This window comes from Ochotona princeps, chromosome 9 (genome assembly GCF_030435755.1).
Source record: "Ochotona princeps isolate mOchPri1 chromosome 9, mOchPri1.hap1, whole genome shotgun sequence".
Classification (NCBI taxonomy): domain Eukaryota; kingdom Metazoa; phylum Chordata; class Mammalia; order Lagomorpha; family Ochotonidae; genus Ochotona; species Ochotona princeps.
Genome location: NC_080840.1, coordinates 24966938 through 24980205, shown reverse-complemented (window position 1 = coordinate 24980205; position 13268 = coordinate 24966938). Strand labels below are relative to the sequence as shown.

The 13268-nt window shown below is 46.2% G+C and overlaps 1 protein-coding gene across 5 annotated transcripts in view; it reads right to left on the bottom strand.

Annotated features, from left to right (window-relative positions):
* Window positions 1–12658, bottom strand: part of SYBU (syntabulin) — an 87869-nt gene extending 75211 nt beyond the window's left edge. Inside the window, exons 1-3 of one of the 5 annotated variants that reach the window (XM_058668537.1) lie at window positions 12432–12658; window positions 8836–8916; window positions 6977–7181 (exon numbers count right to left, since the gene is read on the bottom strand). In XM_058668537.1, the coding sequence (XP_058524520.1) occupies window positions 6977–7181; window positions 8836–8859 (229 nt within the window). In that variant the 5' untranslated portion in view covers window positions 8860–8916; window positions 12432–12658. Of the gene's footprint in view, window positions 1–6976; window positions 7182–8835; window positions 8981–9797; window positions 9848–12431 lie in introns of those variants that run through there. The other 4 variants (XM_058668539.1, XM_058668538.1, XM_058668536.1 and 1 more) reach the window with 4 other exon arrangements.
* Window positions 12659–13268: the final 610 nt, after the last annotated feature.

Here is a 13268-nt window from a genome sequence, read left to right as displayed (position 1 = left end):
GCCTGACTCCATACAGTTAGCATTTTTCCATGACCTGGTATTACTCATCTTTCTAACTCAATCCATTCTTTTGATTACAACACTCATGTGTATCCATTACACCATGCTTATTCATGTGACATCTTTGCATCCTCAGGTTTAAGAAATGTGACAGCTAATTATAGTTAATAAATGAAGCAATAAATTCAAACTACAACCCAGGAGTAAATGTGGCTAAAAGGAAGAGGGACTCAAAACAAGTATGTAAAGAATAGCAGTGTGGGAATGACATCTGATGACATCAATGTCATGGCTTAGGCAATAAAACACATACTTTTGCCCCCAGTCTATGAGTTTTACTCCTCCTTGCAGCCTGGAACACAACTTCTGATCCTTAGCTTTTTGATGAATGATGTTTGGCTATCCATGTTTCAGTGGAAGCTTGACAAAAATTGAATGTCTTAGATATCCCAGGTCTCAGTTTTTCTTTTTTTCAAGGTCTATGTGCACTTTCAGGTCACCTCAAGCATTTCCAACACCAGTCAAATACAGGCAAAAGCATGAAAGGTATGACTGAGATAACAAATCTAGGGAGGGCATTATATTATAAAACCGATTTTCTCAGTCACCCATTTCACAAATTAAACCTATTATATGAATATAAATAATGATAGGACTAAAAATAATGACAAGAGATTTTTAAAAACAGACCTCAAAACCAAGATCCCCAGGAATGTAAGAGCATTTACTTGATCCCTTGATTCCAAGTTTAAGCACTTGGCTGGTCACCCCTTTCTGCTATCTTTCATCTTCATTCATCTTATGGTGCTACTTGGAGCATGGTCCTTCCATCCCTCGCACAAAATCTCCAAAAAAACACAGACCACAAAGCAGCGAGCCCATCATGCTGCAGATGCAACCGGTTCATCCGAAAAAAACCTGTAATATACATATTCCTGGGCACTCCCATTTCAACAGCACGGGTTTAGGGTGGAGCTAAAACATCTGCATTTTAAATAAGCTTTACTGAGGAGTCGACAACACTCTCATGCTGTGAAGTCAGGAAACACTGTCACAAAGACGTTTTCTTTTTTTTTTTTTTAAAGATTTATTTATTTTATTACAAAGTCAGATATACGGAGAGGAGGAGAGACAGAGAGGAAGATCTGCCATCCGATGCTTCACTCCCCAAGTGAGCCGCAACGGGCCGGTGCCCGCCGATCCGATGCCGGGAACCAGGAACATCTTCCAGGTCTCCCACACGGGAGCAGGGTCCCAAAGCTATGGTCCATCTTCGACTGCTTTCCCAGGCCACAAGCAGGGAGCTGGATGGGAAGTGGAGCTGCCGGGATAAGAACCGGCGCCCATATGGGATCCTGGGGCTTTCAAGGGGAGGACTTTAGCTGCTAGGCCACGCTGCCGGGCCCACAAAGACGTTTTCAAACAGAAAACATTTTCACCTTAAATATCAGAACTTGGGCTTAGCGCGAGTAGCCTAGTGGCTAAAGTCCTTGCCTTGTGCTCCAGGATCCCATATGGGCACCAGTTCTAATCCTCCTCCACTTCCCATCCAGTGCTCTGCTTGTGGCCTGGGAAAACAGTCCAGGACAGCCCAAAGCCTTGGGACCCTGCACCTGTGTGGGAGACCCAAAGGAGGCTCCTGGCTCCGGATGGATTTAGCTCCTGCTACTGAGGCCACTTGGGGAGTGAATCAGTGGACAGAAGATCTTCCTCTCTGTCTCTCCGCCTCTCTGTATATCTGAGTTTCCAATAAAAATAAATACATCTTTAAAAAATGTATCAGAATTCATTTCCAGACCTGGCCCGATTCCATCATGTTTATACACAATTTCCCCATTGTTAAAGATTTTCACAATACCCACTACTAACAGTGTTTGTAAAAATTAAATGGCAGTTTTTCTCTTGCCTTTTTAATTGCAGTAATCACATTCTGCAAGAAATACTGCCCCTATACTCTTTGCCTATAACCTGTTTCATTAGATGCATATTTCTATGGATGAGACAGCTCAACACTTGGAATGTACATTGTACCGCAGCATCTAGGTCTCACGCTCATTACGTGATACTGAATTCTCAGGCCTTTGATTTTTAATTTACAACAGGTTGGCAGTCATTCAATTATAGTATAATTTGGTATTTCAGCTCACTTCACTCAATGCAGTTCATCTCTGTTCTAATTAGTATGTTCATAGGTTCAATCTACCCAGATGCCAAGTTTTTTCAACTGGACAAAGGCATAGCAAAAATGTTTCTGCTTGGCAAGGCCTAGCAAATTTCTGGAGGTTTTGTCATGCCTTGGCAAGGCACTAGTCAGTTCTAATTTGCATTAATTGTTCCTGCCACAAACGGCAACAATGATCACCTCCAGGTCATGGGCCTTCTTTGAAAGATTTCTTCCGCAACACTGTGAAAACTAAGACACTTTCTGTAAGCAGCTTACTCAGCACTACTCTCTTCAGAGTCTCCGGTTCTGATCATTCTGCTTATTGACCTGAGAAGTGTTTCTTAACATGCCATAATCATAAACTTGCCTTTATCTGTGTGTGCACATTCGAAACATGGCAATATTTCAGAGAAATTACTGGTCTCATAAAACAACCAGTGTTCTATATGCATAATTTGTTCCACCTGCTATGTTTACAAGGCACCCCGAGGAGAAGTAGCTTGAAGCCCAGCAACCCATCTGCCTCCCAGTTCCAAGAGGTAATTATTGCCTCAACTAAGCAAGGGGGAATGCACAGCACGCTGCTAACCATGTCAGCTGACTGACGCATGTGCAGCTACTCACCCAGGTCATCAGTTTTTCTAACAGTGGAGTCAGGGCATCATGACAAACACAATGCATTCGCAACAAAAACAGGAGAGAAAAATGGACAGGGGCCTAGATTTGGTAGGCCACATCAGAACACAGACTGAAAATGGGTGTTTCACTGCTTCTCATGAACATGTCAAAAACAAGAAATGCAGGGTGGTGCGGATGAGTGCGGGACAAAGGCTGACTCTATGCCAAAACCACGGTGTAAACAAATGAGTTGGCTTAAAAAGAGAGAGAGCACAAAAAAAGCTGTTGTTTCATTTATACTCCTTTATTATTTTTTTCGATAATGAAAGGATGATTTTTTTATTGGCCTTATAATAGCGAAATATGGCTTAATTACATCCTTCCACATACTCCTTTATTATTAATCCTCTACTCTGTGTATATTCTTTTTTTAAAAAAGTATGAGTTAACATTCACTAAGAAGGTGCAATGTTTACTTATACAGATGAAACAGCGGCTGATTCGCAACACAGTATAAATTCCGCTGTCCCAATGACTAAGATTGAATACAAGATGTAAGGAAGAGATTATTCTAACACTGAGATGATGTCCAAGTCCATGTACTGATGAAATGCACAAAAACATGCATATTTTCAAAAAAATTCTGTTAAGAAGAAGCTATTTAAAAGAAAAGCTCTTTGGAGACACTCCCCAAATGGATTGTGAAAGGTCAGACACAACTCCTTCCCTCAGGAATGAGATAAACACAACATGCAAATTAGCATATGGAATACCAAATCATTAAGTGTTCCTAGCCAAGGCTCCCATGGGGAAATAGGAGGGAAGCAGCTGAGAAGACGAGGAAGAGGGTAAAAATAGGCACATCATGTTGGAAGGAGTTCCAATCTTCCACAAATCAGAAAAATCCTAAGAAAAACCTAGGGGCAGGGATAGACGAATCATCATCAGATTCATCGCTGATCTGCCCAACATATAACTACCAGTTATCAATAACAGTCATTTCCATACAAATGAAAAGAATGCTAGACTTTCAAACCAAAGGATAGTTGTCTCTGTTAAGTAAATTTAACTTTATGCTACCTCATTATCTTTTCCTTATTTTTAAAAATGAACATGTTAGAAGATATGATAATTTTCATGATTAATGCCTTTGATACAGATTTGGCAAAAGAAAATGTAATTTTGAAATTAAACTTCACCATATTTGAGTAACATACTGCTGTAATTTCATCATAGATTAGGACTACAAGTGCCTCCTTACACATGAGTGAACGTGATGACGTAGACTGAAGCGAAGCCACTGCAGACTGGTCTCTCCCAGACAGGACCACGAGTCTCAGCTGGCAACAGGCATCGCTAAATTATTTTAATTTCACTCTAGCTGAGGACTGCCTTTTGCATGTTTGTGTTCACCTTGTTCTCCAATTTAGTTGCCACAATTCAGCAACAACCACATCTTAGGGTCTCAGCATGAGAGTGAATGGAGCAACACCAGCCGTTTCCCTCTGCTGGTGAGGCACGTTTTTGATTCTTGACCTCACTGCCTGCGGCATCCGCACTCCCCATAGTTCCAAACCCATTTATTTGCTACCCACTGACCCACCTCCCAACACATCATTATCACGTCCCCAAAGGCCTAGCCATTGTCAGTTTGAGTCATCGCAGCACTCAAAAGCCTTCAAGAAGGGTCTGTCTGGGTTCCACAGGAAGGAGAGCAAAGCAGAAGGTGCAGGCCCAGACCCTGGAGAATGCTCAGCCCAGGGGGATGAGGGAGAGGCCCAGGGAAGCAGGGAATTCTAGCTGGAGACATGGCAGGAAAGATTGGCTTAGATACAACATAATTATATGCTTCTGCCTCTCAATTCTCAGCTAGGTAATGGCAGAAAGATCAATATCTACTTTGGATTTTTCATGTACAGCACTATAACATTAGTGGGGGACAGGTCTCTTGGGAAAGGGGTGTGTGTCAAGAAATGGGTCTGCATGAGAAAAATTCACAATTAAAATTAATAATTTTATTTGTCTATACATTTCTAAAGCAGACTTGGAGTTTTCTTTTTTCTTTCTTTCCTGCTTTCTTTCTTTATTCCTTTCTTTTTATTATGTGAAAGGAAGGGTTTTAGATATGTAAAGAGATCTTCCAACTGATGGTTCACTCCCAAAATGGCAGCAATGACCAGAGACGGGCTGGTCTGAAGCCAGGAGCCAGAAGCTTCTTCCGGGTTCCCCACAAGTGTGCCAGTAGCCCAAGTGCTTGAGCCATCTTCTATCGCTCTCAAAAGGATGTCAGCATGGAGCTGGACAGGAAATGAATCAGTTAGGATTGGAAACTGGCACCCATATAAGATGTCGTCCATGCAGGTGATTTTACAAACTACACTAAAGCCCTGACCCTAGATTTTTGTTTTTTCTTTCATATTGTTTCAATCAACTTCTTTCTTCTTTTGTTCTGATAACATGACTAACCCTGAAGTCAGCCAGAGAGAAGTCGGCTGCCGGGAATAAATACGGAACTGAGCTATGAACACAGCTGGCCAAACAATCTACCTGCATCCCTGGAGTGAGCCTTGAACTCTAGGTGCTGACTGACATGAACAGCACCACATTCTGCAGCCTGGACCCCAGCTTCCTAGAGTCTGGGCTGCTCTGCTGCCCTGGCATGTCCTTCTCAGACAGTATTAACCAAACCACAAGAGATTTTCCATTCTAGACTGGATTTCTGTTGTTCAAAGGGAAAAGAAGTAGGCCTTAAAATGTAATGTTTCATAACCAAGCACAGAATTTCAGGTTTCAAAGAGAAACACCAAAGAGTAGGTCAGAAAATATTTCTGAAATAAAACTTAAAACATAACTTACACATGGGATATAATTATTTGTTAACAAAAGGTAACATGCAATGGTGAATATATAAATCCTTGAAAAAGATATTTTCCTGCACTAAATGTTGCATCCTGTTAAATTAGAGCATTTATCATAGCATCTTGATTCACACATTCCTTTTTATTTATGTGTTAATCTTCAAATCACTTGTCCCTTAAACAAATTTTACTCTATAGAACATTCTTCACTAATTAGAAGACAGTCACTCCATTACGTTTTATCCAAATTCCTCATACTCCCCAGCTATGACAAAGTCCTGTAAGCCAGGTACTTCCACTGGTGTAAAAGTTCCTGCCAAGTGGGAAGGGCAGCACCTTTGAGTTCTCAGACCGATCTCATAACAAACGTAACGGACACTCAGAGCTTATCCTGTCCAGAACCAGCATTTACAGAGGATGTGCATAAGCCAGGCACTGCACTTCCCAGCTTTACACAACCTCATTTCAACTCACAGCAACTGGGCAGCCTCCAGGTGAAAAGCTAAAACACTCCCAAATCAAAAGGTTTTTGAGTCCTATCATGAAATAGCAAGTGGAAATTCTCAGATCTCACCTCAGGTTGTATACTAAGGTGTGAAAAAAAGAGTAAGTTCTAAAAGCACTGTATGAAATTACAGGCCATACCCACAAGGTGAATGTAAAACGTTGACGAGTTTCATGTTTAGGCTTGGTTCCCATCCCTCAAATACCTCATTACGTAATCATAAATATGTATTATTTTTAATCCAAAATATTCTGGTTCCAAGAACTTCTGATAAGACATATTCAAGTGATCATCTCATTTTATGGATGTAACAACTGAGGCTTAAGGAGGTTAAGCAATTTGCTCAAGGTCACCCAGACACAAGTGATGAAAAGCTGGGGGTGCCAGCCTTCCTGTACCCAGGTCTGGTACATTACAAAGCTTGTGTCCTTTCCCACTACACTACAGCGCCAGACCAGTGTTGGAGTTTGCCCCTCCTTCACCTTGGCCTCATGTTTTAGGACTTGCTTCAACGTGAGGCTTCTGTAATCAGACACACACAGGTTCACAGAGACTGCTACTGCAAAGTAGAACTTAGCTTTTTTCTTGATTTCACCAAGGAAACACAACTTTTAAACATTCAGAGAAAGAAGTCAGATCTTAACATTGTAAATTATAAACTGCAATAATATAAGAGTTAAAAACATGTAACTATTTTTTTTTTTAAATTCATCCTAAGGCTGTAGTTGTAGGCTCCAAGGCGCCGGCTGGGGCCCATCCCCAATGCACCTGCAACACCTGCAGGCCACGCCCTGGTGGGGGCGGGGCGGGGCGGGCTTCCCCTGGGTATACCTGAGCAGAAGCTGTTGCTGCTCACAGTCCTCGCGGAGCGCCCGGAGCTGCTAGGGTTGAACTCTCTGCTCTCTTCCTCCGAGAAGGGAGACTCCGAGGCTGGAGACACCTTGTGCGGTTGCAGGGGCAGATGGGGTCGCAGGATCAGCCGAGGAATTCGACTTCTGGAAATCTCCTTCTCAGGATGCTGCACTCTTTGCTCCTTCTCCACATTGGACATCAAAGAGAAAACAAAAGGAAACTCCGTCTGCTCTTTCAAGACAGTTTCTGAGAGTTCACATTTTCTAACACTGAATTGAATGGTATGAGCTCTGAACGCTTGTCCGCTGAGCTGGCCCCTCGAGCCCCCTTGTGCACACCCACTTACAGCAAGGACACCCCCTCACCTTGAGAATTCCTCATCACCTCCCTGTCACCTCCAAGCCTTAACGCCAGCCAGGGTTTCCAGTTACTCACAGCACACTCTGGTTTATTGCTTGATTTCCTTTAGACTTCCATTTGTCTCTCCCTGAATGAAATGCCGCAATCTGACTTGTGCTTTCCTGCGCTTTCACAGAGTAGAGCCCTACACCTGGAACAAGTCTTCCCTAATGACATGCACGCGCATGTGTGCACAGACGTGTGCACGCGCACACACCTTTGAAATCCTCCTCTTCCAGACAGCATCTTAATTATTCATTTCTATCCTGATACCCAGGGCTTGCTGCCAACAGAAAACCAACACAAACACAATACCCAGGAAGATGGCTCCATCTTTTTTACCGGTTCAGCTGCCGTTTTTCCTCACAGAACATCGACAAGACCAGGTTTTTCTGTCTCTCCTTAAAAACACATCAGCTACTTTGCCACGCCTTGCTTCAAGAAAACCCACCCAAGCAATATCTTACAATGCCTTCCACCTCGTCCAGTGCTTTTCCAACCAGAATCTCATCTGACCTTTACATTCAGGCTATATAGAGGACACCAACGCATGTCCTTAGTCACAGGTGAGGAAACTGAAGGTAAAACAAGGCAACGATGCTTAGCTGAAACTGTCCGACATCTAGAAGCAGAGCGCGCTAGAAGTCTGGTGCTGCTCAGGTCCCTGCCACCCTTACTTATTAAGATGGATTCCTAGGTGGAGCTTTTTATTCTTTTTGCAAAAATCCCACTACTTCCTTCAACCACTGCAATCAAAAAAAAAAAAAAAAAAAAAAAAGCTCTGGCTTAGGTAACAAACACCGTTTTGCAACTTGACCTCCTGCTGTCTTCCACGGCTTACCCGGCAGGGTCAGGGCCAAAGAAAACACCTCTCCCAGGCCCACACCGTGCAGAGGAAGCCCAGCCGTCGGGAACTTCTGAGGTGACAGGGCATCCGCGCCCTCGGGGCCGCGAGCCGCGCCCAGCCGTCTGGCTCCGACTCACCCCGCAAGTATCCCGCGCCCGCAGAACGCGGCTGACGCCATGCGCGGTCCCCACACCTCAGCCACGAGAGCATGTCAAATTCCTTCTGTTCATCTCTCTCTCTCTCTCTCTCTCTGTCTCTCTCTCTGACACACACACACACCAGACGTCAAGTGAAAGCTACACCCCAAATGGCCAAATTCAGCAGAGAGATTAACCCTCTAAAGTAAATTTTTTCAGTTCTCTGAACCAACACCCCTCCGTACCCGCCCCCGCCCCCATCTCCTCTGGTAACGCGTCCCCACTTCATCGCTCAGCCAGCGCCCCTCTGCCGGCCCCTCTGCCGTGCACCCTCGCCCTCTGCCCCGAAAGCCACCCTCCAGCTCTCACCTGGCCCACGTCTAGCCCCGCAGTGCCCACTCCCCCACTCCCGCCCCCTGTCGCCCATGGGCACCGTCCCCACACGCTCGGCTTACCTTGGTCTCCCGGAGGGGTCCCATCGCGTCGCCGCCTGCCGGCTCCTCGCGCCGCCGCTGCCGCCGTCCGGGAGGAGGTACCTGCGCGTGCGGGAGCGAGGAGACTGCGCTGAGTCGGCGCGGGCTGCGCGCTGCGCGCTGCGGCCGGCGGCTGCTCTGCTGCGGCCCCGACGCGCCGCCGCCACTGCCGCGGCCCGCGCTCGGCTCCGAGGGCGCGCCCGGCCGCCCCGCCCCGGCCGGACACGTGGTGCGGTGCAGCCACCGCGGGCGCCCGTGGACGCCGCCCGGCGCCGCCCCACCTCCGCCCTCACCTGCCGGCTCCCCGGGACACGGCTCGTCCTCACCTAGGGGTGCCCACCCGCCCGATGTCGCCACGGCCACGCTCCTCTCGCTCTCCGCCCACCGGACTCGATGGCACGGGTGTGCGGCATCGCCAGCTCAGAGGTGCCGCACACCTGCGCTCCGGCTTGCAGGAGGGCGTTGGGGAAGACTGAGGGGAGTCGCGCCCGCAAGGGGTCGAAATGGAGAAAGAGGCCAAAGTTTTCCTCTCGCGGCCCCTCCTGGGTCTCCCGACTCCACACGTACACACAGCCTGGCTCTACGACCTCGCCGCCATCGTCACCACCTCCTAACCGAAGCCAAACCCACACCGCAGGACTGACTCCGCATCTTGGCTCCGGAATCTCCGGGCTGCGCCTCTCCCCGGGGCAGCGCATCCGATGGGCCTGGGATTGGCTGCGCGGCCGCAGCAGGAGGGGATGGGAAAGCCGGGCTTGGAGGGAACCCGCCTCTGCCTAGCGCGAGCCCCACGCACTTTCTAGGGGGAGTTCTGTGCCTGATTCCCAAAACCCGATTCAAGCCCGCACTCCACTCCCTCCAAGTTGAGCGCCTGTGTACCCTAAGTCCTCGACTCTGATTTTGGGAGTTTACCCTTGTAAACCGGAGCATAATAGCATACCTACCTCAAGGGTAGCTGGTTTAGCCCTGGGAAACAGGACAGCTGGACCCAGGTCGTTGAAGGCAACTTTCCAAAAGGCAGTTAAGGCAGGTCCAGGTTCCTTTCAATTTTGGCTGCTGCCTTTTACATAACAGGCAGAGGAAGCATTTGTGATGCAGACCCGTTTGTATGGGGCAGGGTTGCAACTGAGTGTGTACGAATGACCTACGCTGCCTTTTATTCGGAATTGGAGGATATTGTAAAAAGCCACGTGGGTTGTCACCAATCAGATCCCTGTACCATTATCCTTGAAAATTGTATTTCAACTTCCACATGCCAGACTCAGTGTGATTCTGAGTCCTCAACTCTCAAGCCAAAGATTTAAAGAACCTGAAATCAGAACTAATGGAATCGACTTGATATCCACCCCGAGATTCAACCCCGGGAATCCTCATCTCATCCAGCTCCTTAGGTCTCTTAAAAGTATGAAATAGTTAATTCTAGGTTTCTTTCTCCGGGGAGAAGGTGTGATTAATTGCAACTTTTTAGACTTACAGCAGTCTTAGAGGTGGGGCTCTGGAATGGGACAGTCCAGGATGATTTGTTCAATCTGTTATTTCTAAAATCACGGGCCTGGGGTCATGCACGGTAAGCTTGGAACAAAGTAGTAAGGTCAACATCTCGTTTCTGAGCTCCCTAGAGAGCTATAAATTGAATGTTGGATATAAGAGCAGACACCCTCACTGCATGGTCTAAGTCAGAACCTCTGAAGCATTCTCAGCCTTCTCTCACCCACCTGACCTGCATGCGGAGTGAGCTACCAGGTGCCATGTAATACAGGTCTTGGCTCTGGTTATGTCTGCCTATGGCTTATTATCTTCTTATGAATCTATCCATCTATTCCATAATCACACTGATTATTGCAACAGTGGTCCAACTAAAGTGGTCTTACTCCCACTCTTACCTCCTTTCTTTCTCACCAGCTCATTTCCCCGCACCCCAAGGCCTTTCTGAAAGGCTTAGATCAAGTGAAGCTTCTCCATGAAAGCTCATTAAGGATGTCCTGGTTGTTACACCAGGTAGTGTCCGAGCTTGGCAATGTGGCCCAAAGCCCTTCCTAGAGTGGCCACCTTATGTAGCTTCTCATCCCTTTCTTTCCAGTCCTCATCCTCTATCCAGGCTCTCCTCTCCCTTCCCTCTTTAACACACCCCTCATGGCTCCATAGATCCTGCCACTTTCCTTCCTTATGCAAATAGAAACAACTTGAGGATGAAATTAACTGGAGGTTTCCTGCTCTTTTCCTTCTAGATTCCTACATAAGCTTCTCTCTCTCTCTTTCTCATCTCTTGCACCTGATCTGCACACCTTCCTCAACTCCTAAACATACATTGACTGTTATTTTTAGACAGGTGTTTCTAGGAAATCTCCCTGAAACCTTCCACTACTATCTGCTTCCTGAAGAGCTATTAGAATTTTTGCATCAAAACTCTGCCCCGCCCCTACCTCCCCAAGTCCCTGTTTGAAGCCCTCAGGGTTTGTAGGCTGGTCCTGGTACACTTTCTGTCACATAGTAGACACTCAATGGGTAAACTGCCAAATGCATGCATGCACGAGAGAGTGAATTCTGTGCACCCAGGAGAAACCCACCTGCAGAAGATAAATAACACAATGCAAGGTTTGTTTGGCAGCGACTCAGAGAAAGCTGAGGTCTTTGTATTTGCTGACAGGGTGTGTGCCTAAAAATCCAACATGTGTTCAGTGAAAGCTTTTACTGCAGAAGTGCAGGCATTGAGACGACTCGTGGTAGCCCCGTTGTCACCATAGCAACCTTGCCAAGGGAAAGGCTGGCAATTTAATGTTCAGACGCCTCTTAGAGCTGTACTTTTGGAACCTAAGCCTGTTTTTCCACTGTTCTAAAAGGCGAGTTTTACAAATGATAATATCTGTACTGCCTTTAATTTCATTCAAGTGTTTCTCATGTCATTAGGAGACCTGTCTCACAGGGCTGGATTCTACTATCAAAGAGATAGTATCAAATATGGCAGAGTCGAGTCATCCTTCATCTGCTTTGAAATATTCTTATGCATCACATTCATTTTCTATCTAAATACTTAGTTCCTTGCTTTGTAATTGTGGCTTTTCCTTTAAAAGTGAATCTATTGCTGACTATTAGAAAATATCAAGTGCCTAGAAAGGACTCAATCCTTAAGGGTTATAACTAATATAACTGCCCAGGCCTGGCAAGAAATAAGGGACATTTGTATTGGAGGAGGATAAATACCTTTACTAGTATGCCCCCAATCTAGTAAGTGGTCTGATAATTTTTTTCTCTGAAATTTGTAAGTAAATAAGCCACACCTCTCACATGCACAAAACTTTATATATTTTTCTGAGCCCTTTAATGTGGAAGATCTCATTTGAACTTCACAAAAATCCTATGAGTTCTCCTATGAGTTCCAAGGCCAATCCCTGGAACCAGTGAAGTGATAAAATTGGTTTTTCTGGGTAGAACCCTCCCCTCCCCATCCCTATACAAAATCGGACTGCAAACTTCGCAGAAAACACAATACAAATGCACCAGCCAGGGGAAAATAAACATGTACCCCCTCCAGCCGGGGTACAGCCCCATCCCCACTCCCACCCTTCCCCTCATCTCACCTGCGAATGCTGGAGCTTTCTCGGGCTCAATCAGGGCTGACAAAGCACCACTGCCTAATCCTATCAGCTGTGGGAGCCAGCGCTGCTGTCTCTCTCCCTGACCCGACGCTGGGTGATCTGCACAGCAACAAGGAGCAGCTGACGTGCTTTCTAACACGTCATGAAGCAAAGAAACTGCATTCTGGGGCATACTGGGATTTTTGTGTGGTGGGGTGGAGACCCATATTTTTCTTACCAGGGAGAGAGCTGCCTGTTTTCCTGTAAGAGCATGTGTGAGTGATCAACTCTGTCTCTTATTGTTTATGTTATTGTTACTATATGGTTAAGGCATTTTGATGTTGTAAAACTGTAATGACTAGGATTATGCAAGATCACTCTTCGTGGAGGGGGCCCATAGACTGGGGCAAAGAAGGGAGTGGGTAACCAAGGCAGGGCTGGCTTGAATGTTCATTGGGTTTGCTGTGTGCCAATTAACTCTGCTCTGCAAATGAGTTTTTAGGAGAGGGATCTCTCAGTGAAGAACAGAAATCGAGGGCAAGTCCAGGTGAAGGGGCAGAGGCTGGCGCCGGGTACTTTTCAGGATCATAAGGAAACAGCCCTTTGCCTCTCTGATGGAGGAACAGATACAAGAAAGTCTCTCAAATTGCCGACTGCATCTGTGGGCTTTTTGTCTATTTCTGAGGATGGAGCAAGAAACCAGCCAAAAGCACAGCTCCAGTGGTTGTATTAAACAAAATCGGACACACAGTTGGAGAAATGGGGTACTCATTGGCACCACAGATCAAGAAGACTGGGATGAAATGTTCTGAATGGTATGAGTGCAGGGTTTGCTTTCCA